The sequence below is a fragment of the Palaemon carinicauda genome, chromosome 1, assembly GCF_036898095.1.
Source record: "Palaemon carinicauda isolate YSFRI2023 chromosome 1, ASM3689809v2, whole genome shotgun sequence".
NCBI classification, from domain to species: domain Eukaryota; kingdom Metazoa; phylum Arthropoda; class Malacostraca; order Decapoda; family Palaemonidae; genus Palaemon; species Palaemon carinicauda.
The window spans coordinates 287,712,920-287,735,400 of record NC_090725.1 but is presented as its reverse complement, the minus strand read 5'-3'; the positions used below and the strand labels follow the sequence as shown (position 1 = coordinate 287,735,400).

Here is a 22,481-nt window from a genome sequence, read left to right as displayed (position 1 = left end):
TACGCATTCCCACCATTCAAGATTGTCAACAAGGTACTGCAGAAATTCGCCTCTCACGAAGGGACAAGGTTGACGTTAGTTGCTCCCCTCTGGCCCGCGAGAGAATGGTTCACCGAGGTACTTCGATGGCTAGTAGACGTTCCCAGAAGTCTTCCTCTAAGAGTAGACCTTCTACGTCAACCACACGTAAAGAAGGTACACCAAAGCCTCCACGCTCTTCGTCTGACTGCCTTCAGACTATCGAAAGACTCTCGAGAGCTAGAGGCTTTTCGAAGGAGGCAGCCAGTGCGATTGCTAGAGCAAGGAGAGCGTCTACCATTAGAGTCTACCAATCGAAGTGGGAAGTCTTCCGAGACTGGTGCAAGTCAGTTTCCGTATCCTCGACCAATACCTCTGTAGCCCAAATAGCTGATTTTCTCTTATACCTGAGAAAAGTACGATCCCTTTCAGCTCCTACTATCAAGGGCTACAGAAGCATGTTGGCCTCGGTCTTCCGGCATAGAGGCTTAGATCTTTCCAACAATAAAGATCTGCAAGATCTCCTTAAGTCTTTCGAGACCTCTAAGGAGCGTCGTTTGGCTACTCCTGGGTGGAATTTAGACGTGGTCCTAAGATTCCTCATGTCAGACAGGTTTGAGCCTTTACAGTCAGCCTCCCTGAAAGATCTCACTCTTAAGACTTTTCCTGGTATGCTTAGCCTCGGCTAAAAGAGTCAGTGAGCTTCATGCCTTCAGCAAGAACATCGGGTTTTCGTCAGAAAAAGCTACTTGTTCTCTGCAACTTGGTTTCCTAGCCAAAAATGAGCTACCTTCTCGTCCTTGGCCTAAATCTTTCGATATTCCTAGCTTATCGGAGATCGTAGGCAATGAACTAGAAAGAGTCTTATGCCCTGTTAGAGCTCTTAAGTTCTACTTAGCTCGTACTAAACCTTTACGAGGCCAATCTGAAACGTTTATGGTGTTTGGTTAAGAAACCATCCTTGCCTATGTCAAAGAATGCTTTGTCCTATTTTATCAGATTGTTAATACGAGAAGCTCATTCACACTTGAGTGAGGAAGACCGATCTTTGCTTAAGGTTAAGATGCACGAGGTTAGAGCTGTAGCAACTTCCGTGGCCTTTAAGCAAAATAGATCTCTGCAAAGTATCATGGACGCAACCTATTGGAGAAGCAAGTCAGTGTTCGCGTCATTTTACTTGAAAGATGTCCAGTCTCTTTACGAGAACTGCTACACACTGGGACCATTCGTAGCAGCGAGTGCAGTAGTGGGTGAGGGCTCAACCACTACAATTCCCTAATTCCATACCCTGTTAATCTGTCTCTTGAAATGTTTTAATGTTGTTTTTATGGGTTGTCCGGAAGGCTAAGAAGCCTTTCGCATCCTGGTTGATTTGGCGGGTGGTCAAAGTCATTTCTTGAGAGCGCCCAGATTAGGGGTTTGATGAGGTCCTGTTGTATGGGTTGCAGCCCTTGATACTTCAGCTCCTGGGGGTCTGTCAGCATCCTAAGAGGATCGCTGGGCTCCGTAAGGAAGACGTACAGTACTTACAAGGCAGAGTAATCGTCTAAGTCGACTTCCTTACCAGGTACCTATTTATTTTGGTTTTGTTATATTGATAACTCCCAAAATGAAATAAAAAAACTCTTAGCTTATATGATGTAAACATATTTAACTCTGGTCTCTACCCACCTCCTTGGGTGTGAATCAGCTATTATATATTCACCGGCTAAGTTAAATATTTAAAAATGATATTTTAATTATAAAATAAATTTTTGAATATACTTACCCGGTGAATATATAAATTAAACGACCCTCCCTTCCTCCCCAATAGAGACGCAGTGGGATGAGAAGAAATTGAGTCTTTGTTTACATCGAGAGTGGTATCTGGCCGACAGTTGGCGCTGGTGGGCACACCCGCAACCTGTATAGCGATCGCTGGCGAGTTTTTATTGTATGTGTCTGTCGAGCAACAGAGTTGCAGCTATTATATATTCACCGGGTAAGTATATTCAAAAATTTATTTTATAATTAAAATATCATATTTATTGTAGAGAGCTGTAGTTCTCAAAAGAGGACATATTGAAGAGGTATCCTCCCAGAATTTTTAAAGTTAAAAAGCTGAAAGGTAACTGTGCAACTGTGGTAGTATTTACCTCACCTTATCTGCCAGACTTGATAAAGATTTGGTAATTCACTTTAATGTTTCTGAGAAAAAAATTATATCCTCACCCTGTTCATGGTTATAAATTTTATGATTTTAAACCTATCAATATCAAATGCATTAATGGCAAGAGATGTTTTATCTTCTCTAAGTTCCATTACCTGTGCAGATTGATTAGATTATAAATTTTGTTTTCATTGTAAGGGAGCTCACTCCTAAAAGTTCACCACAATGTCCTCGATATAAATTGGAACAAGTAATCATTGAAACAGCAAATAATGAACATGACATGGGGTGCAGCCAGGAAAAAAAGTTTTGGGGATACTGTATAATAATGCCCAAAAGCATGGAAATGTTTTGTTCAATCTACAAAATTCAACTTCTAGTTAAGAACACGGCACATTCTTCTACAGTTTCCAATTCATAATTTACAGAATTATGACCACTCCCCTTCATCTAGTCACTCCAAACCATTTTATTCTCATAATTATGGTGTTACTCCTAAATCTTCATCTTATCACATGTTATACCAAAATAGTAATTGTAAAAGCAAATTGCATTGACACTAAAATCAATACCGTATAAGCAAGAAACTCAAATTCTTGTACAAAACAGGTTTGGTACACCAGCAACGATATAGAAAAATCAAATTTTTTATTTCCATACTCACCTGATGTTTATATTGCTTTTTTTCTCTAGAAACTTTAATCGACATTTACCTGTAAAATTTTTACATATTTGAAAAAATGCCTCTTGTAAAATTATGGAACATTCTAGTAATAAGTAGTAAGAAGCTCAGTACTGACATGTCAGTCTCTCTTTATCATTTCAGTTTCTTTTTTGTCATGTTTTAGCATGCACATGCTCCAGATTGTTAGCTATTACTGTACTGTGTTTTAAGATGTGTTCCTCTGGATTTGTGAGCAATTACTGTGTGGAGTGTTCAAGGGAACCATCTCTAGGTGATCATGATCTGTATTATCTTTGTGTCTCGTGTCGAGAGCAGTAGGCTTACTGTAATTTAAACAACTGGTGAGGACTGCGTTTGCTCCACTGCCCCTATTTTAGAAAATTATGTTTCAATAGTTGCCATTCAAGATAAATGTTCAAAGTGTAAAAGGAAACTAGCTGCTATCTGAAGAGGAAAAATAGGGAAGCTTCGGCTAGTTGATTATAGTGGGGATGATGACGATAATGACACTCCAGCATCGTTAGATAACTCACTTAACAAGCCAGGTTCTGATAATGATGAGCTTCAAAAGCTCTTGACATCTCTACCTTCATTTGTTAAATATTCCAAGTCCAGTGAGTCCTACCGTAAAAGCTATAATTCTGATCGTACATGCCTGGTTGCTAACCCTAACCTACCTCCTCAAGTTGAGTCTAGTGGTAATAGCATTCTTTTCAGTAAGGGTTCTGAAAGTTTTCTTTGCAATACAAATTCAAGGTCCTTCCACAGAGCCTGGAATTCTTCAATTGATTTAGACATTTTATCTGCTAAATCTTTACATTCCCATAATATTAGTCGCTCTTTTAGATGAGTAAATAGTAAGGTAGAAGACCAAGTTGGTAGTCTGGATCCTAATATCCCTCCATTCGCTAAAGTAAGTGCTCTTAAGTAACCTCACATTACATCTGTGGATGGCATGACATATCGAATTATTCCCTTAGATCTTGATGGGGCAAACTAAGTTTCAACTAAAGTCAATCCTTTACCTCATGTTTCAGGTGGTAGTGAGATTTGTTCGCTTGCAATTGCAACCTCATCCACTATCTCATTATGGGTTAACTCTAGCAGAATAAATGTGGTAACTGTGACATCTAATGCTGAAACGAGTCCCAGCATGCATGCGCAGTAACCCCCATATCCAGTTGTAAACAAACTGGGATATCATCTGATTATCCCTAGGTTCCTCCTGCTGTACAGGAAGATGAGGAGAAAAAAAAACATAGAATCAGTCCTCAAATATGAGGAAGTATCTCCCTTTTCAAACTTTACATAACCTTATTGCCGAGAAATATCCTAATAAGTTGCTAAAGCTAAGTTCTGGAGCTGCTTATTCTTCCAGGTCTTTGGAGACAGCTACTTCTGGGACTGTTTATATCCCTCAGTACTCAACCTTCATGGTAGATAGAATCATTAAATTATTGTCTCATATTCTGATTCTTGTTTAGTCCTTAAGCCTTCTATATCACAGAGATGTGCTGGCTTTTTAAGAATAATCAATATCTTATTCTTGTTTTAGATTTTAATTAAACTTCCTCGCTCCTAATAAACAAAACTCTTTAAATTCAGGGTTTGCAAGCTGGTTGTCTAAAGAGATGTTGTGTGGGTAATTCTAGTAGTGTGTGTTCTTGAAGCACTTTTCTTTGCATATTCTATAATAGGAGTTATTGCTAGTCTCATAGAAGAGAATTTCTTGGACATCAGGATTTTTATTTAATTTTGTAATATCTTACCTGTTTAGATAAAACTGATTCTGATGAGGCTTCATCAACTTTGGTGTGTTTTGTGATTTAGAGAAGATAGCAGGTATGTGCCTCTTTAGTGCTGTGAGTCTCGGAGGCAAGAAAACTGTCATTAATTTCTTCCATTTTAGGGGCTGTGTAAGATATAAAAATTGATAGAGTGGTTGCTCAAGTTGAGATAAGATATGCTTTGCAGCATACTGAAATACTATATATTCAATAGGAAATTACACTCTAGCATCCTACTGAGTCCCTTTTGCTGATATATAGGATTGGAATCTTCAATGCATGTAATCCCGTTTGGTACACTAATTGTTCTACTGTCAATACAAATTATTTTAAGGTTGAACAAATAGTAAATGATCATAACCTCTGTACTTTAAACCATGGTGGTACTAGCACTTACTACCTCAAAATCTCATGGAAGATATTCATCAATAGATTTAACTTTAGTTTTCCCAATGTTATTGTTAAGTTTAATTGGAAGATCCTTGACAACCTTTAAAACAGTGACCATTCTAATACAATGTAACCACATTAGGACATTCACCATCTGGTATAGGACAAATAAATCTTACTGATGAAGTCAAGAGCCTCACTATAATCATTCACAAAACTATGATGAAACAAATTTCTTTGTGTACTACTTCATGTAAGCAGCTGATAAATGTATGCCTCTGACTAATGTCAGACCAATAAAACATGCGGTCCCTAGGTGCTCAGACACATTAACCTAATTGATAAAACAAAGCATACAATTTGAAGAAAATTACAAACCCTTAATAAAAGATACAATAACTTGCATACAGGTACCCTATTGGTAGGAAGTACATTAAAGAAACTCGTTGATATAGTCATAGAAGTTAGTGTGCAATATTGGAACCATATTTTAACAATATAACTGATAAATTTAGAAAATAAGGTATAAAAGGCAAAATAATTTCACAACAAAAATGTCTAGTATATCAGAAAATACTTCAATGCAGACATTGCATGAATTCAGAAAATTAAATTGTTCCTTTAGAAGAACTGCAAGACATGCATTTGTGTACAATGGCTCACTACTTCAAAATACATAGAAAATTTCAAATGTTATTGTACACAGTATGAAAATCATAAGCAATATGAATATTTTGGAGACCCACTTTGGATCTATCTAAAGAAAAGAAAAACCAATGGAATTGAATTTTGATGCTGTGAAAAATATTTACATTACTGCGGTAAAGGATTTACTCAAGAAGAGTGTGAATTTGTATCAGTGGTCACTGAGAAAGACGATATAAACTTTGATATAATAAGAAACCTAGTCCATTTGGTTAAGATCTATTTTTCAGTTTTACAGTCATCTTTGGTCTCCAAAAAGATGGGAACGTGTCATAGTAATACCGATAGCTAAAACAGGAAAAATCCCAATAATCCAAACAATTACAGACAAATTTTCTGACTAGATATATTTGTAAATTACTGGAAAATTGTAAATTATCGACTGTATTTCTGTTTACACCATAGAAACATTTTATTAACTTTGCAATTTGACTCACAAACAGAGAAATCCACCTTGGTCTCTCTTTTATTCTTGGAAAATTATATATGTAGTGATGTTTTGAGGCATTCAGTACTAAAATCCTCATTCCATAATGGTTATCAAGGACATCTCTTTATTTTCATTAGAAATTTTATTAGTAGAAGAACATTCCAAACTCATATAAATATTTATTTTGAATTTTTCAATATTTAACTTAGCCGGTGATTATATAGCTGCAACTCTGTTGCCCGACAGACAACTCTAAGGTAAAAACTCGCCAGCGATCGCTACACAGGTTGCGGGTGTGCCCAACAGCGCCATCTGTCGTCCAGATACCCAGTACTCAATGTAAACAAAGACTCAATTTTCTCTCTGTCGAGCTATCGACAAGACGTACTTACTCGCTGTTGTTAAACTGGAGTTTTTTCACAACTAATTGGTGAAGTACTTTATTCTAGTTTTGAGCTTTCGCTGTGCAGGGTTTCTCTTCACACAAATCCTTGAACTCTTTTTGATAACGGATTCTTTGTTGATGACTTTTTGATAGTTTTTTTAATTTCCCTTTGACCAATTCAAAATGGCTGACCCTTCACAAGTCCCAAAATTTAGGAAGTGCAATGCTAGGGACTGTTCAAGGCGTCTTCCGAAGGCTTCTATCGACCCTCACACTGTTTGTTCCAATTGTCGGGATAAAACCTGTCAATTGGAAGATCGGTGTGAGGAGTGCGTTGGGCTTTCGGAATTCGATTTTATCGAATTCCAAAAGTATACACGTAGGCTAGAGAGAGATAGAGTTAGGAGAAGTTCTTCTCGTTCTGTTGATATATCCTCTCCTCATGCCCCACAACCTATTCCTTCCCCTGTAGTGGTTGCTCCTAACCCCCCTCCTGGCACTCAGGAACCTTCGATGGCTGATATGATGCGTGCCATCCAGGCTCTGGGTGAGAAAGTTGAGTCCCTTGCTAGTGACCGTAATCAGCTCATGGCGGATGTGAAGGAGCTTAAGTGCAAAAGTGCAGTGGGAAGTGCTAAAGTGCCGAGTGATAGTGTTGTGGATAGTGTTGCGCTTGAGGGTTCGTCTGTTCGTGCCTGTCGTCCTCCTAGTCCGGGACCTCTTGCAAGCTCCCAAGTCCAGGGGAGAAGCAATGTCGTACGACAAATGGGTTCGAGAGGCTTTAATCAGCGAACAGACGTTCCCTCCGTGGTATCGGGCGTATCTACCCAAGATCGCTCCTACCTAACTAAGACGAGAGAGCCCATTTATACCTCGTCTTCGGAAGGTGTTTCTCGCAAGAAACCCTGGACCAAGGTCTCACGACCGCTTAAACGCAAGTCGGTCCCTTCAGCGCAAGTCCAACAGCCCGGTTGTAGCCACTGGGTCAGTTCGGACTCGCTGCCGTCATCCGATGACTGCTCACCGCCTAAGAGAGGCAAAGCGGTACCGCTTCAGACAGTAACACCGTCTGTCGCCGCACCTGCTCCTGTAGACCCTAAGTGGTCTCTACTGCAAGACATGCAGTCTAAACTAACGTCTCTTATGCAGGACTTTCGTGCGGAGAAGGTTGCTGCCGCACCAGCTAGTGCAGTACCTAGCCTACAACCTTCCACACGATCGGTTGTGCGTTCTGTGGACGCTGAGGTAACCTTCTCACGCACACCAGTTGAGAGAGTTCCGCCACCCATGCGTTCCAGTGTGATCTGCCAGCCGCATGTTGACGTTAAGCGACGCACGGAGGTCTCCGTTGACGTTCGGGAGGTTCACCAACCGTCAGAGTTGCTTTGTTTTGACGCGGTGCGTCAACCTCCGCAACCCAGTGTGGTTTCCACTGCGCACCCACATCAGTCCAGACAGTCTGGAGTAGACGCTGTGCGTCCCCGCGCTGCCATGGTTGTTGCCAGCTCACAGACTGGGCAGCAGTTCCATGACGTTGCGTCCGGCTCAGTCACGCATGCACCCGTGCGACCGGACTCAGCGAACCAGCCGTTAACCACTCCGTTGCCGTTTCCTCATCAGTTATCGGATGAGGGACTTTCTGATGATGATGTTGCTGCACACATAGATGAACCACAATCAGAATTGGACGAGCCTAAGTCTACTGAACCCTCTTTGGACTTTAGGAAAGTTTTGGCCATTTTCAAAGAGATGTTTCTGGACCAGTTTGTTTCTGTGGCTCCTCGTTCTCCTCCGTCAGAGTTTGTGTTAGGCATGCCGTCTACCACTCCTGCCTTTACTAGATTCGTCCTCGCACGCTCGTCCAAGAGAGCTTTGCGGGTGTTAGGAGAATGGTTGCAGTCCAAGAAGAGTTTAGGGAAGACAGCCTTTACGTTTCCCCCTGCTAGACTCTCTTCTAGATCGAGCGTCTGGTATGCCACGGGAAAAGTTCTCGGCTTGGGAGTTCCTGCCTCTGCCCAGGGCGACTTCTCAAGCCTCGTAGACTCTCCCTGCCGCCTTGCCATGAGACGCTCAAAGATATGTTGGTCATCTTCGGACCTGGACCACCTTTTGAAAGGTATCTTTAGGGCCTTCGAAGTTTTTAACTTCTTAGACTGGTGTCTAGGAGCCCTAAGCAGAAAGATCTCTCCGACAGAGAAAGAGTCTTCCTTGCTCATTATGTCCTGCATGGACAAGGCCATACGTGATGGGTCTAATGAGCTTGCTGCATCATTTGTGTCCGGAGTCCTTAAAAAGCGTGAAAACCTATGCTCATTCCTTTCAGCTGGAGTTACACCGTGCCAGAGATCCGAGCTTCTTTTTGCTCCTCTTTCCAAGTGCCTTTTTCCAGAAGACCTGATTAAGGAAATAGCCGCTTCATTGATACAGAAGGACACTCACGATCTTGTTGCGTCCTCCGCTCGCAAAGCTACCCCTTTGCCTACCTTGTCAGCTAGACCAAGGATGGACACTCCAGCGTCCCGTTTTATTCCGCCCTTTCGTGGCAGAGCCTCCAGCAGAGGAGGTGCTCGTGCCGAAGGGAAACGAGGAAAGAAGAAAGGAACCAAGTCCTTTAAGGGCAGAGTCTGACTGCCAGCTTCTTCAGACAGCAGTGGGAGCCAGACTCAAGAACTTCTGGCAGACCTGGGAAGACAGAGGCGCAGATGCACAATCTGTGAAGTTGCTAAGAGAGGGGTACAAGATCCCGTTTGTACGGAAACCCCCTCTAGCAACGTCTCCCATCGATCTCTCTCCCAGGTACAGAGAGGAAGACAAGAGACGAGCCTTGAAACAGGAGGTGTCTCTTTTACTAGAGAAGGGAGCAGTGGTCAGAGTCTCGGACCTTCAATCTCCAGGATTCTACAACCGACTCTTCTTGGTGTCAAAGAAGACAGGAGGGTGGAGGCCGGTGCTAGACGTCAGTGCTCTGAATGTCTTTGTCACAAAGCAGACGTTCTCCATGGAGACCTCAAAGTCAGTCTTAGCAGCGGTCAGAAGGGAAGACTGGATGGTCTCTTTAGACCTAAGGGACGCCTACTTCCACGTCCCCATCCACCCGGACTCCCAACCTTTTCTGAGATTCGTTTTCGAAAAGGTTGTCTACCAGTTTCAAGCCCTGTGCTTTGGCCTAAGCACAGCTCCTCTTGTGTTTACGAGGCTGATGAGGAATGTAGCCAAATTCCTTCATTTAGCGGACATCCGAGCCTCCCTCTATTTGGACGACTGGCTTCTCAGAGCTTCTTCCTGTCGTCGCTGTCTGAAGGATCTAAAGTGGACTCTAGCTCTGACCAAGGAATTGGGTCTCCTTGTCAATATGGAAAAGTCACAACTGGTCCCATCCCAAGCTATTGTGTATTTAGGGATGGAGATTCACAGTCTAGCTTTTCGGGCTTTTCCGTCGGCCCCCAGAACAAGCCAAGCCCAGTTATGCATCCAGAACATGCTGAAGAAGGAACGATGTTCAGTCAGGAAGTGGATGAGTCTGATAGGGACGCTATCATCCCTGGAACAGTTTGTGTCATTAGGAAGACTACACCTCCTTCCTCTTCAATACCACCTAGCATTTCACTGGAAAAAGGACAAGACGCTAGAAGCGGTCTCGATCCCCATTTCCGAGAAGATAAGGTCTTGCCTGACTTGGTGGAAGGACAGTATCAGCCTAAGAGAGGGTCTTCCCCTGGCTGTTCAGACTCCCAACCACGTTCTCTTCTCGGACGCATCGGACGTAGGCTGGGGCGCGACATTAGACGGTCGGGAATGTTCGGGACTATGGATCTCGAGTCAAAGGTTAATGCATATCAACTGCAAGGAGCTACTGGCAGTACATCTGGCCTTGAAAAGCTTCAGGTCTCTCCTTCAAGGCAAAGTGGTGGAAGTGAACTCGGACAACACCACTGCCTTGGCGTACATCTCCAAGCAAGGAGGGACCCACTCACTGACGTTGTACGAGATCGCAAGGGACCTGCTCATCTGGTCAAAAGGTCAAAACATATCACTAGTAACGAGGTTCATCCAAGGCAACTTGAATGTCATGGCAGATTGTCTCAGTCGGAAGGGACAAGTAATTCCAACAGAATGGACCCTCCACAAGGATGTATGCAAGAGTCTTTGGGCCACTTGGGGCCAACCAACCATAGATCTCTTTGCAACCTCGATGACCAAGAGGCTCCCAATATATTGCTCACCAATCCCGGACCCAGCAGCAATACATATAGATGCCTTTCTCCTAGATTGGTCGCATCTAGATCTATACGCATTCCCACCGTTCAAGATTGTCAACAAGGTACTGCAGAAGTTCGCCTCTCACGAAGGGACAAGGTTGACGCTAGTTGCTCCCCTCTGGCCCGCGAGAGAATGGTTCACCGAGGTACTCCGATGGCTAGTAGACGTTCCCAGAAGTCTTCCTCTAAGGGTGGACCTTAAGGTACACCAAAGCCTCCACGCTCTTCGTCTGACTGCCTTCAGACTATCGAAAGACTCTCGAGAGCTAGAGGCTTTTCGAAGGAGGCAGCCAGCGCGATTGCTAGAGCAAGGAGAACATCCACCCTTAGAGTCTACCAATCGAAGTGGGAGGTCTTCCGAAACTGGTGCAAGTCAGTATCTGTATCCTCGACCAGTACCTCTGTAGCTCAAATAGCTGACTTTCTCTTATACCTGAGAAAAGAACGATCACTTTCAGCTCCCACTATCAAGGGCTACAGAAGCATGTTGGCATCGGTCTTCCGGCATAGAGGCTTAGATCTTTCCAACAATAAAGATCTACAGGACCTCCTTAAGTCTTTTTAGACCACGAAGGAGCGTCGTTTGGTTACACCTGGTTGGAATTTAGACGTGGTACTAAGATTCCTCATGTCAGACAGGTTTGAGCCGCTACAATCAGCCTCCATGAAAGATCTCACCTTAAAGACACTTTTCCTGGTATGCTTAGCCACAGCTAAAAGAGTCAGTGAGATTCATGCCTTCAGCAAGAACATCGGATTTTCGTCTGAAAAAGCTACATGTTCACTACAACTTGGTTTTCTAGCCAAGAATGAGCTACCTTCTCGACCTTGGCCGAAATCATTCGATATTCCCAGCTTATCGAATATGGTAGGCAATGAACTAGAAAGAGTCTTATGCCCTGTGAGAGCTCTTAAGTTCTATTTAAAACGAACTAAACCTTTACGAAGCCTATCTGAAGCTTTATGGTGTTCAGTTAAGAAACCATCTTTGCCTATGTCAAAGAATGCTTTATCCTATTTTATGAGACTGTTAATACGAGAAGCTCATTCCCATCTGAGTGAGGAAGACCAAGCATTGCTGAAGGTAAGGACACACGAAGTTAGAGCTGTCGCAACTTCCGTGGCCTTTAAGCAAAATAGATCTCTGCGAAGTATAATGGACGCAACCTATTGGAGAAGCAAGTCAGTGTTTGCGTCTTTTTATCTAAAGGATGTCCAGTCTCTTTACGAGGACTGCTACACACTGGGACCATTCGTAGCAGCGAGTGCAGTAGTGGATGAGGGCTCAACCACTACAATTCCCTAATTCCATACCCTTTTAATCTTTCTCTTGAAATGTTTTTATTGTTGTTTTATGGGTTGTCCGGAAGGCTAAGAAGCCTTTCGCATCCTGGTTGATTTGGCGGGTGGTCAAAGTCATTTCTTGAGAGCTCCTAGATTAGGGGTTTTGATGAGGTCCTGTTGTATGGGTTGCAACCCTTGATACTTCAGATCCTAGGGGTCGATCAGCATCCTAAGAGGATCGCGAGGCTCCGTAAGGAAGACGTACTTAAAAGGCAGAGTAATTGTTCAAGTCGACTTCCTTACCAGGTACCTATTTATTTTGTTTTTGTTATTTTGATAACTTCTAAAATGAAATAAAAACTCTTAGCTCATAAAAGTGTAAACATATATTGCTGGTCTCTACCCACCCCCCTGGGTGTGAATCAGCTATATAATCACCGGCTAAGTTAAATATTGAAAAATGTTATTTTGATAATAAAATAAATTTTTGAATATACTTACCCAGTGATTATAATTAAAGGACCCTCCCTTCCTCCCCAATAGAGACGCAGTGGGACGAGGAGAAAATTGAGTCTTTGTTTACATTGAGTACTGGGTATCTGGACGACAGATGGCGCTGTTGGGCACACCCGCAACCTGTGTAGCGATCGCTGGCGAGTTTTTACCGTAGAGTTGTCTGTCGGGCAACAGAGTTGCAGCTATATAATCACTGGGTAAGTATATTCAAAAATTTATTTTATTATCAAAATAACATTTTGATAATAAAATAAATTTTTGAATATACTTACCCGGTGATTATAATTAAAGGACCCTCCCTTCCTCCCCAATAGAGACGCAGTGGGACGAGGAGAAAATTGAGTCTTTGTTTACATTGAGTACTGGGTATCTGGACGACAGATGGCGCTGTTGGGCACACCCGCAACCTGTGTAGCGATCGCTGGCGAGTTTTTACCTTAGAGTTGTCTGTCGGGCAACAGAGTTGCAGCTATATAATCACCGGGTAAGTATATTCAAAAATTTATTTTATTATCAAAATAACATTTTTCAACCCAGACTGTGATGTACATATCTCAAGGTAATGTTTTGAGTAAGACTTTTTTTTTTTTGTATTGGCAATTAATGATATACTGTACTGTAATTGCTTGAAAGCCACAAGGAGTATAAAGTATCCTGCATGTGAATGACTTGGCATTATATTACTCTTTAAATAATTATTGCCACTTGCAAAGAATTTTGAATATTGCCATACAAACAATGCAAATTTTAACTGCGTTTGTTGGTTTCAGATTTTCTGCAAAAAAATAAAAAAAAAACATTACATTTTATGAATATTATATGGAAGCAAAACCAAGATATAAATCTCACATAAGGTGACATTCAAATCCAATTCCAAGATAGGATAAAATATCTAGGACTAGCATTCGATACCCACCTCCATGGGAAAGAACAATAAGCCTGTCAACTTGATAATGAAATTATCTCTTGCAATGTGGTGTGCAAAGAGATCAGCTACTGATGAACTATAAAGCAGTAGACTTATCAAGGATAGATTGTAGTAGCTCAATATATGGATCTAAATCTGAAGCTGCTTTGAAATCTTTAGATCCAACACACTCTCGAGGCCATAGAATTTGTACTGTAGCCTTTAGATCTTCTCCAAATGTTTTAATTTCATGTGAAAGTGCGGAGCTAACTTTGTCTTTACATCAAGATTTTGTAACAATGAGAAGTCCAAGGATCATATCTGCATATTTTCCAACAAGAAAGCTCTCCAACCAAAGTGATTTATTTGTAAATATTCATGAACATCCATTCTTGAAGAACCCTATTTAAGTATCTATTTTTTTCCACCTTGGACCATAAAGAAAACAAGAATATGTTCTCATCTTGTTTATTTATCAAAGAACTAAGGTTATATTCAGGTCACCGTGAACAACACAACTTGGAACATACCTAAAGGAAATGACCTCACTATGATATATATAATGATGGATCTAAATCAATGGGTGCTGGTTGTGCTACAGTATCCCCAGCAAAAAACCAGAAATAAAAAACTACTTACTCTCTCAAGCATCCGTATTTACATCTGAGCTATCAGCCATTTTGCTAGCTATCAACATTGTTGAAACAATTAAAGGTATCGTTGTACGAACAGTACATAGTGCTTCACAGCATAATTCTGGTCACCAATGCATGACCTCCTATGGACAGTGTGAAACCAAACTTACAACAAATTTGATGACGTCAAAGATCTTTCTGTTTAGTCCAGAAATGATAGTACTTCATCTTTAAAACAGAAACCAGTACCTTAGCACAAATATAAGCTTTCAATTCACATATTTCAAATGGTTTTGTTACTTTAAATAAAATACATTCTATCCATTTACCATGTGTGCAGAAACACATTAGGATTACAATCATTTACAGGTACCTATTTAGATGTACTAGCCATCGTTTCTGTCTGAACCCCAACCAGCAAAGGGTGAATTTGAAGTTTGACCTTTTTTCTGAATTGGGAAGTGCCATAGAGGCTCTCAAAGGTTACATAGATAAGAGCCAGCTGGTACAGTATTACAAATTAAAGGGTTGCCTAATTTCTTTTCCCAAGAGGTAGATAATAATGCAGTCCCTCCCTTTTTCATGATCAGAAGTATGATCAACAAGTTCAGTTGGTTGAGAAAGGCAAGAATGACTTGGCACTGTTCTGATCTCCAAGTGAGTGGCTCACAGATATCTGGCTTCTCAAACAACCACATGAGCACCTAATACACTAGAATTCCCTTATACTTTGATTGGCCAAGAGGAGACTCCTCAGTGTGAGCAGAACAAAAGGTTTTATAAATCCCTTTGAATTTTCCATAGTTAGTTCCAAGAGAAGGTCCAGCCTTTCTCTTTACCAACAACAGTAGGTTCAAGGTAAAGAGGTTTTTTTTCTGTTTTATTATCCTCAGATAAGCCAAAGGTTCCTTGGTTGCAACTTTTAAGTGTTATAGATATATGTTGGCATCAGTATTACAATATAGAAATTTAGGTCTTGCCAAAATACAATCACAAATGATGTTATCAGATCCATATGTAAAGAGGATCTACTGTACCTATGCCAAAATCAATCTCCTGTAATTTGAAGGTACAATAGTCTTAAAATTTATGCTGTATCCTCAGTTTGGTCCCACAGAGTCAGGTGGGTTAAGAGAGCTTTCCTTAAAGACCTACTTTTTCATAACATATCACCCAAGTGAGTTAGGGGTTAGCAAATTGCAGGCAATGTCCCGCAATGTAGACTTTGAGCTGGAGGATTATTTTTTTCATTACCAGTTTTCAGTGCTAAAAGTAACTTCAGGTGTAGGCAATCTCCCTGGAAGTTCTTTTATTCATCATCTAAACACTAGAGTGTAAAGAAGTACTGTACAGTACAGTAATCAGATGTCTATCTAGTTAGAATTGATTATTACAAGAATAGATCAATTAGGTAAAATTCCAAGAATCTTGTGAAGTTGAAAGTACTCGTATTGTGACCAGTTTCTGCTTTTAAAGAGTTAGATTATGTTTCACATGTTTAGGGAAGGTATACTTTAGTGCAAGCTAAAAAATTTTCAGCTCCTTAGGTATGTATTAGATCATTTAAGAATAATTTTAGAGTTTCAGTTTGCACTGTGAAAGATCTGATTTGCAACTCTTCAATGCAAATAGGCTTGGTTTGGCATACAATCAGACATTACCGTTTGTGGGTGTAAGGTAACAGACACCAACCAATGTGGAAAATAACCATATAGTTAATACACCCTTAATGACACCAGAAATAAAACTTGTGTACTGTATTTCTGTCTTGAGAACAAAGACAAATAATAGTATTCATTGTTTCATAACTCTAGATTAAAGGAAAGTATTTACAGTTATGTAGCACCAAATAGAAAATACAAAAATATGTTAATACTGTCCATAAGGACTTGAAGATTATTTTATGTAACAATATTATTTTCATCTTATTCTCCCCTGGGAATAGTATGGTACAACTGAGTGCACTGTGCACTTTTGGTTCTTATATAACTTTTTTTTTTTTTTAGTTAAGGTGAATTCACAATCAAATAAGTGTGAATGTACCTTGACTAAAAGGATATGCTGTATCATTAACTCACATAGTAAGACCAAATAGAGCACAGCATACTGTACTCTGTTATACGATTGGGGAAGGACAGTTGATATTGCCACTTTTAAGGGAATTTTCTAGCCCTTGTGTACTACTGCAATTTGGTTTGTCTTTGTAATCATGGCATGTGCTATATTTGGTTTTATATAAATGAGAATAGATACCCTTAAATATTGCCTTATGGAATTTCAGGCCTTTTCATGAATAAGTATGCGTTATGACTTCATGTATCAAATATCACGATTAGATTTTAAAGTATTGAATAGATTTACTATACAGCCAACCAACCTTGTCAACATAAGACCGATTACAGATTGACTGATTTTATGCTAGTCTCATTTAGTACTTGTCCACAATTATACCCATATGGCTGAAAGTTTTTCCTCAGAGACCTATACAATTTTTGGAACCCTTTCAAATTTGTTTGCTTGTATCCTAATTTGCTCATATTCAGAGTTACTAATTAATTATCAGAGGTACTACTGTATATGGATAATCTATCTTTTGCTACTTTACAGTAATCACTTACAGTAGTTTTATATGACATTATGGGGTTGTCAACACTCTAATGAAACTTAAGTGGACATTGTAACTCATATTTGAAATATTGTACTGTACATACGTCCCAGAGTTACCTTTTACAAATTAGGGTTTCTGGCTCAAACACATTTTGTAAGTTGTTGTAAGGCATGGATTTTGATGACTTGGTAGCTTTCAAGAAAATCTATTAAACCCCCTCTACATTATGTAAGAATTCATTGATTCCATGTAATTTTAACTAATTGTATTAGTGTGCTACTGTTGTTAACACACATTTGGGTTGTCTTCAAATGTCATCTTGGTATGTTACATCTTCAAGTAAAGTCTAAGTAAGTTAACTTTAAAATAGTTTATTCTTTAAGAACAGGGTTAACATCTCCATCACAGGAGTATAGCTGGTTTGGTCGGATGACCATTCCGTATGACATCGTAGAGTAAACTGATACAAATATCCATATTCATGTTAAAGTTATTTCAGCACTTAATGATTTATGTACACACCACATTAATACCGGAAGATACTCAGTTCCTTTCTCACAGACAACCTTTCTCACGGACTGGGTTGGTGTTTACTCTTCATGAAAAATGTTACATTGCTGAGGTTTGGTATTCGCATCCTGCTATGATATGACTACAGCACTTCTCACACTCGCTTCTACTTCCACAGTGACCTATTAGGTCATGTGTTTTAAACATGTAATAAGGGATTTTGACGAAGGAAAAATCTATTTCTGGGCGAGAGACCTGTGCCGCCCAGTGAAATGCTCCTTAAGCACCATTTCAAAGGAATATAACTGCTAATATTACCAGAGAAAAAATGTAAAGGAATGCTAGGTTGAACTAGCTCGCTCACCTAATGGTGTCGGTATAGACTGGGGCGAAATACCAGAGGTCTCGTACCATTTAGACTTCTCCTCTTCGAAATCCCCCAATAGTGAGGTGCCGTTCAACCTCCCCTGCCTCGCAGACCAGTACTACTAACTCAACCCACGCTTGCCCAACACTCCTTTCAAGCACCTGTTTGATATAAGTCCAAGTTTTTTATTTCGTGTGTTTCATTGGATTTATCATCAACTTTCTCTCGATGGCCGATTCCCAAGATACCCCATCGAAGTTAAGTACCTTATCCATGAGTTTTTAACGAGATTGGGCAGTGTCATCTTTGTTTTTATTATTGAGAAGTGTTTATATATGAGCGGCGTCCCCGTTCTTTCTTTCGCCTCTGCCCTTTGTCTCGTTAGTTCGTCCGTCTTTTATATTCGTTCGATCCTTAGGAGTTTTTTCCTTATATTCATTTAGTACACCGACTTTATGCTTTCATATAGCAATATTCATTTAGTACACCGACTTTATGCTTTCATATAGCATTTATTTTATGTTATCCTATGATATCGGTGTTAGCGTTTCATCAGGAGTAGGTTATGTTGGTATGCCTGCATTCGTGCATGTTGGTGGATAGCGTCACCATTGAGATTGTTTCGCTAGTTCTAGGAGCTTTAATTTCGACCATCTCACTTATTATTAGTAAAACCTTTTGTTTTATTACGCTCCACCTAGTTTTACGTTTGGTTCGAGTGGGACTCTCGCGTATTTTGTTGTTTTTACTGTTCGATCTACCGCTTCAGTAAACACACGAAATAAAAAACTTGGACTTATATCAAACAGGTGCTTGAAAGGAGTGTTGGGCAAGCGTGGGTTGAGTTAGTAGTACTGGTCTGCGAGGCAGGGGAGGTTGAACGGCACCTCACTATTGGGGGATTTCGAAGAGGAGAAGTCTAAATGGTACGAGACCTCTGGTATTTCGCCCCAGTCTATACCGACACCATTAGGTGAGCGAGCTAGTTCAACCTAGCATTCCTTTACATTTTTTCTCTGGTAATATTAGCAGTTATATTCCTTTGAAATGGTGCTTAAGGAGCATTTCACTGCGCGGCACAGGGATTGAGCCCAGAAATATAATTATTACAATTGTAAGCAATGGGGGATTTTCCTAAACCAGATTATTTTTATGAATAAATCTATTATGTATGACTCACAACTTCTTGGGACTTTGGAATATTTCTACCAGTATATATTTCAGGTACACACACACTCACTCTCTCTCTCTCTCTCTCTCTCTCTCTCTCTCTCTCTCTCTCTCTCTCTCTCTCTCTCTCTCTCTCTCTCTCTCTCTCTCTCTCTTTTAGAACTGAAATAAACCATTTCTAGATCCATGAAATGGGATCAGCATAACGAATGGATTTCTATGAAAACATTTTGTTTAAAAATTTGTTTATATTTTTCATAGGTGGCGATGTCTAGAAATATAATCAGGAAAGCCAATGCATCTGACAGTGAAAAGTTATTGGTTTTAATTAAAGAACTATCCAAGGAGCTCCGGTTAACATCATCTCAGTTAACACAGAAAGGTAATACAATTTTTATTTATGATACCAGAATCTGATTATCTCTTAACATATTTTTTAATACAATCTTTTTTTTTTAGGAACAATTCATGCTTTGTTTTGAAAGTAGGACTATATTCCCAATTGCTTAATTAATTATGTGTACTGTCGTAAAGGCATTTGTTTCACCTGTATTTGTTCACATCTTTTACCTAATCTATTGTATCCCAATATAATTTACCTTCCTGTCTTGAAGGTGGTGCATGCTAAATGCAACAGGTTGCTATCCAACTGCAAATCTTAATATACAGTACTATGAGCTGTACTGCAGTCTCCATTTATCACTGATAAAGAAAATGACTATTATACTTTAAATTAAGAAAATATGGATTAGGTATAAGTTTTTAAATGTAAGTTAAATTTTTCCTTCTAATTTCCTGTTCCCATAATTCTGTCCCTTCAGTTCCTTATTTATGTGACACCATAAGAGCTGATTAGTGGGAACCTGGTGTGTGTTCTGGATTTTGAGAAACTGATGAGAGAGTGATGAGCCTTTTACAAAATTTGAGTAAACCAGCAATAAAAAATGCAATAGTCTAATAGCAGTAACAGGGAGGTTAATAAGTCTTATCAATTACTAAAATTAAATCTGCCAGTGGGAATAGAAAAGTAGATTCTGATGAAAGTAACAATTAAATTGAGAAAACTTTTTCCTAAATTAATGATAAAGAGGACTGAGAAAGGAAAGTATTGTGATGTAAGAGGAAAACACCCATTTGATGTATTGGATACGGTACTTGCACAGATATTACTCAGTGCTTGAATATTGTGATGTTTGAGTGAAAAATATTATTGTGATGCTGTTTTTTTCTTAATAGCCACTGTAATGATTATTATACATTTGATGAAGAAACAGCATTGTGGAGTTTATGGTATAGAAGTTAACAAGGGATAACCTATCAATTCTGCTGCTACTTGTAACCAAAAAATTAATTGTTCCGTAACCGAAATACAAACCACGCTATTTACAGAGGGTTTACCTTTTAGCGCAGCTGAAATGACGAGCCAATGGTTTTAACGAGGGTTAATTACCCCCGCGCTAGTTAGCGGGGGGTGGGGAAGGGTAGCTTGCTACCCCTCCCCCCTCCACACACCGGTGACTTGCTTCACTTCACTTTTGGCTCGGCGGTGATCAGACGTGTCTGCTCATCGCCCTCGTGACAGCCTTTAATTTTCTGCTTTTTCTTTTCAGCGTGTGTGTTGGTTGGAAGTTGACCTTCAGTTATTTCTTTACAATGCGTACATGCCCTGGAGTTGCCGGTCGTCCTTGTGGGACTTTCATGTCGGACGTAAATACGGATCCGCACACCCTCTGCCCTCAATGTCGGGGCCGACGGTGTGACCAGGAGAACATGTGCCGTAAGTGCAGGGAGTGGTCTGCCTCCCAGTGGGAGAGGTTTGGCCGTCGGCGTAAGAAGAAGTCCAAGAGAGACCGTTCTCCTCCGGGGTTAGCCTTGAAGGAGGAAGGTTCTCGGGACTCTTCTTCCGCCGCCCAAACCTCCTCCGAAGCTCCCCCTCGTCCGCCTCCTAAGGAAAGTCGGCCGAGTGGGAGCGCAGGCCCTTGTTCTGTTTCCCGACCTTCGGTGGGGGGAGAGGGCGTCGCCTCCCATAGCGAGGCGGTTCCCCCTCCTCCTCCGGGGGAGGTTATTGATAATGCCTTATCCAGTGATGATCTTTTACAGATTTGGTCGTCCCTGGGGCTTAAGGGCTTGCCCTCCAGGGTCGCCCTTATTGACCTTGTCTCGTTGGGGGCCGCTGTTAAGCAGTCGCCGGCAGTAGCAGAGGTAGACCCTCTGTCTATTGTCGACGTCATGGTGACAGAGGCCTCCGACGTGGCTGGGCCTTCTGCCGCAGGTGCTGTTGCGGGTGATGGTGCTTAAGACTCTCCTCCTCCTTCCGTACATCCTTCGAAGGGGGAAGTGAGTCCTTCGGTCTTGGCTGCTGCTCAGCTTCCTTCTGAGGGAAGTGCTTTAACGGAGACTCCCCTTCGGAGGACTGATGGTCCCGACGATCTTCCCCGAGGCCGCCTCCGCCGTAAGGCTCACCGTCCGCTACGCCACAAGGGCCTCCCTTCCCCTTACAAGGGGACTAAGAGGCGCCTTTTTGGGTCTTCATCCTCCGGGGGGGACTCTCCTCATCAGCCTCAACCTACAGCTCCGCCCTCCTTGAACCTCTCTGCAAACCGCTCACCATCTCCTGCCAGATCTTCGCCTTCTGGAGAACTCGTCACCCGATGGGCAACGGTCCCTTCGGGGCTAAGGGATCCTTCCCTCACGCGAGCAGTGCTAGCGCACAAGCGCTCTCCTGCTCGCCAGCGCTCTCCTGCTTGCCAGCGCTCTCCTGATCTTCAGCGCTCTCCTGCTCGTCGACGATCTCCTGCTCGCCGACGCTCACCTGCTCGTCGGCTCTCTCCTGATGTTCGCCCCCCTCGCCAGCGCTCTCCTGCTCGTCAGCTCTCTTCCCAGCGTCAGCGCTCATTTGAGGACCATCGCCCTGCGGTCTCTGACCACCCTTTAGTTCCTGCTGAACTCCCTGCTCACCATCTGCCTGGTCCTGTGGCTACGCAACATCGTGCTGCGCGTGTGTCAAAAACACATGTTCGCCAGCGATCTCCCAGTTCCTGCTCGTGAACGCTCCGCGCCACCTGTCCTTTCACATGACACGCGTCGACCTTCTGCTCGCCAGCGATCTCCAGCTCGCCAGCGATCACCTACGCGCCAGCGATTACCTCCTCGCCAGCGTTCACCTGCTTGCCAGCGCTCACAGGCGATCTTAGTATCGCCTATTCAACAGCGACAGTTAGCGCGCCAACGTTCTCCAACGCTCCTGAAGGAACATGGTTCGCCAGCTTCTAGCTCGCCATCGCGCGATCGCCCGCCTGCGCATGCTGCTCACCATCGCTCGCCATTGCACGATCGCCCTCCTGCGCATGCTGCTCGCCATCACTCGACCCTGCACGATCGCCCTCCTGCGGATGCTGATCACCATCGCACCCCATCACGCGATCGCCCACCTGCGCATGCTGCTCGCCATCGCTCGCCATCACGCGATTGCCCTCCTGCGCATGCTGCTCGCCATCGCTCCCCCCTGCACGATCGCCCTCTTGCGGATGCTGATCACCATCGCACCCCATCACGCGATCATTTACCTGTGCATGCTGCTCGCCATCGCTTACCATTACGCGGTCATTCACCTGCGCATGCTGCTCACCATCGCACGCCAGTGCATCGACATGCCACATCGCGCCATCGCCAACTT

The 22,481-nt window shown here is 42.0% G+C and overlaps 1 protein-coding gene across 3 annotated transcripts in view; it reads left to right on the top strand.

Moving 5' to 3' along the window:
* Window positions 1-22,481, top strand: part of LOC137657544 (spermidine/spermine N(1)-acetyltransferase-like protein 1) — an 81,147-nt gene that overhangs the window by 24,746 nt on the left and 33,920 nt on the right. For all 3 annotated transcript variants that reach the window (XM_068391885.1, XM_068391881.1, XM_068391892.1), the window contains exon 2: window positions 19,067-19,187. In XM_068391885.1, the coding sequence (XP_068247986.1) occupies window positions 19,073-19,187 (115 nt within the window). In that variant the 5' untranslated portion in view covers window positions 19,067-19,072. The remainder of the gene's footprint in view (window positions 1-19,066; window positions 19,188-22,481) is intronic.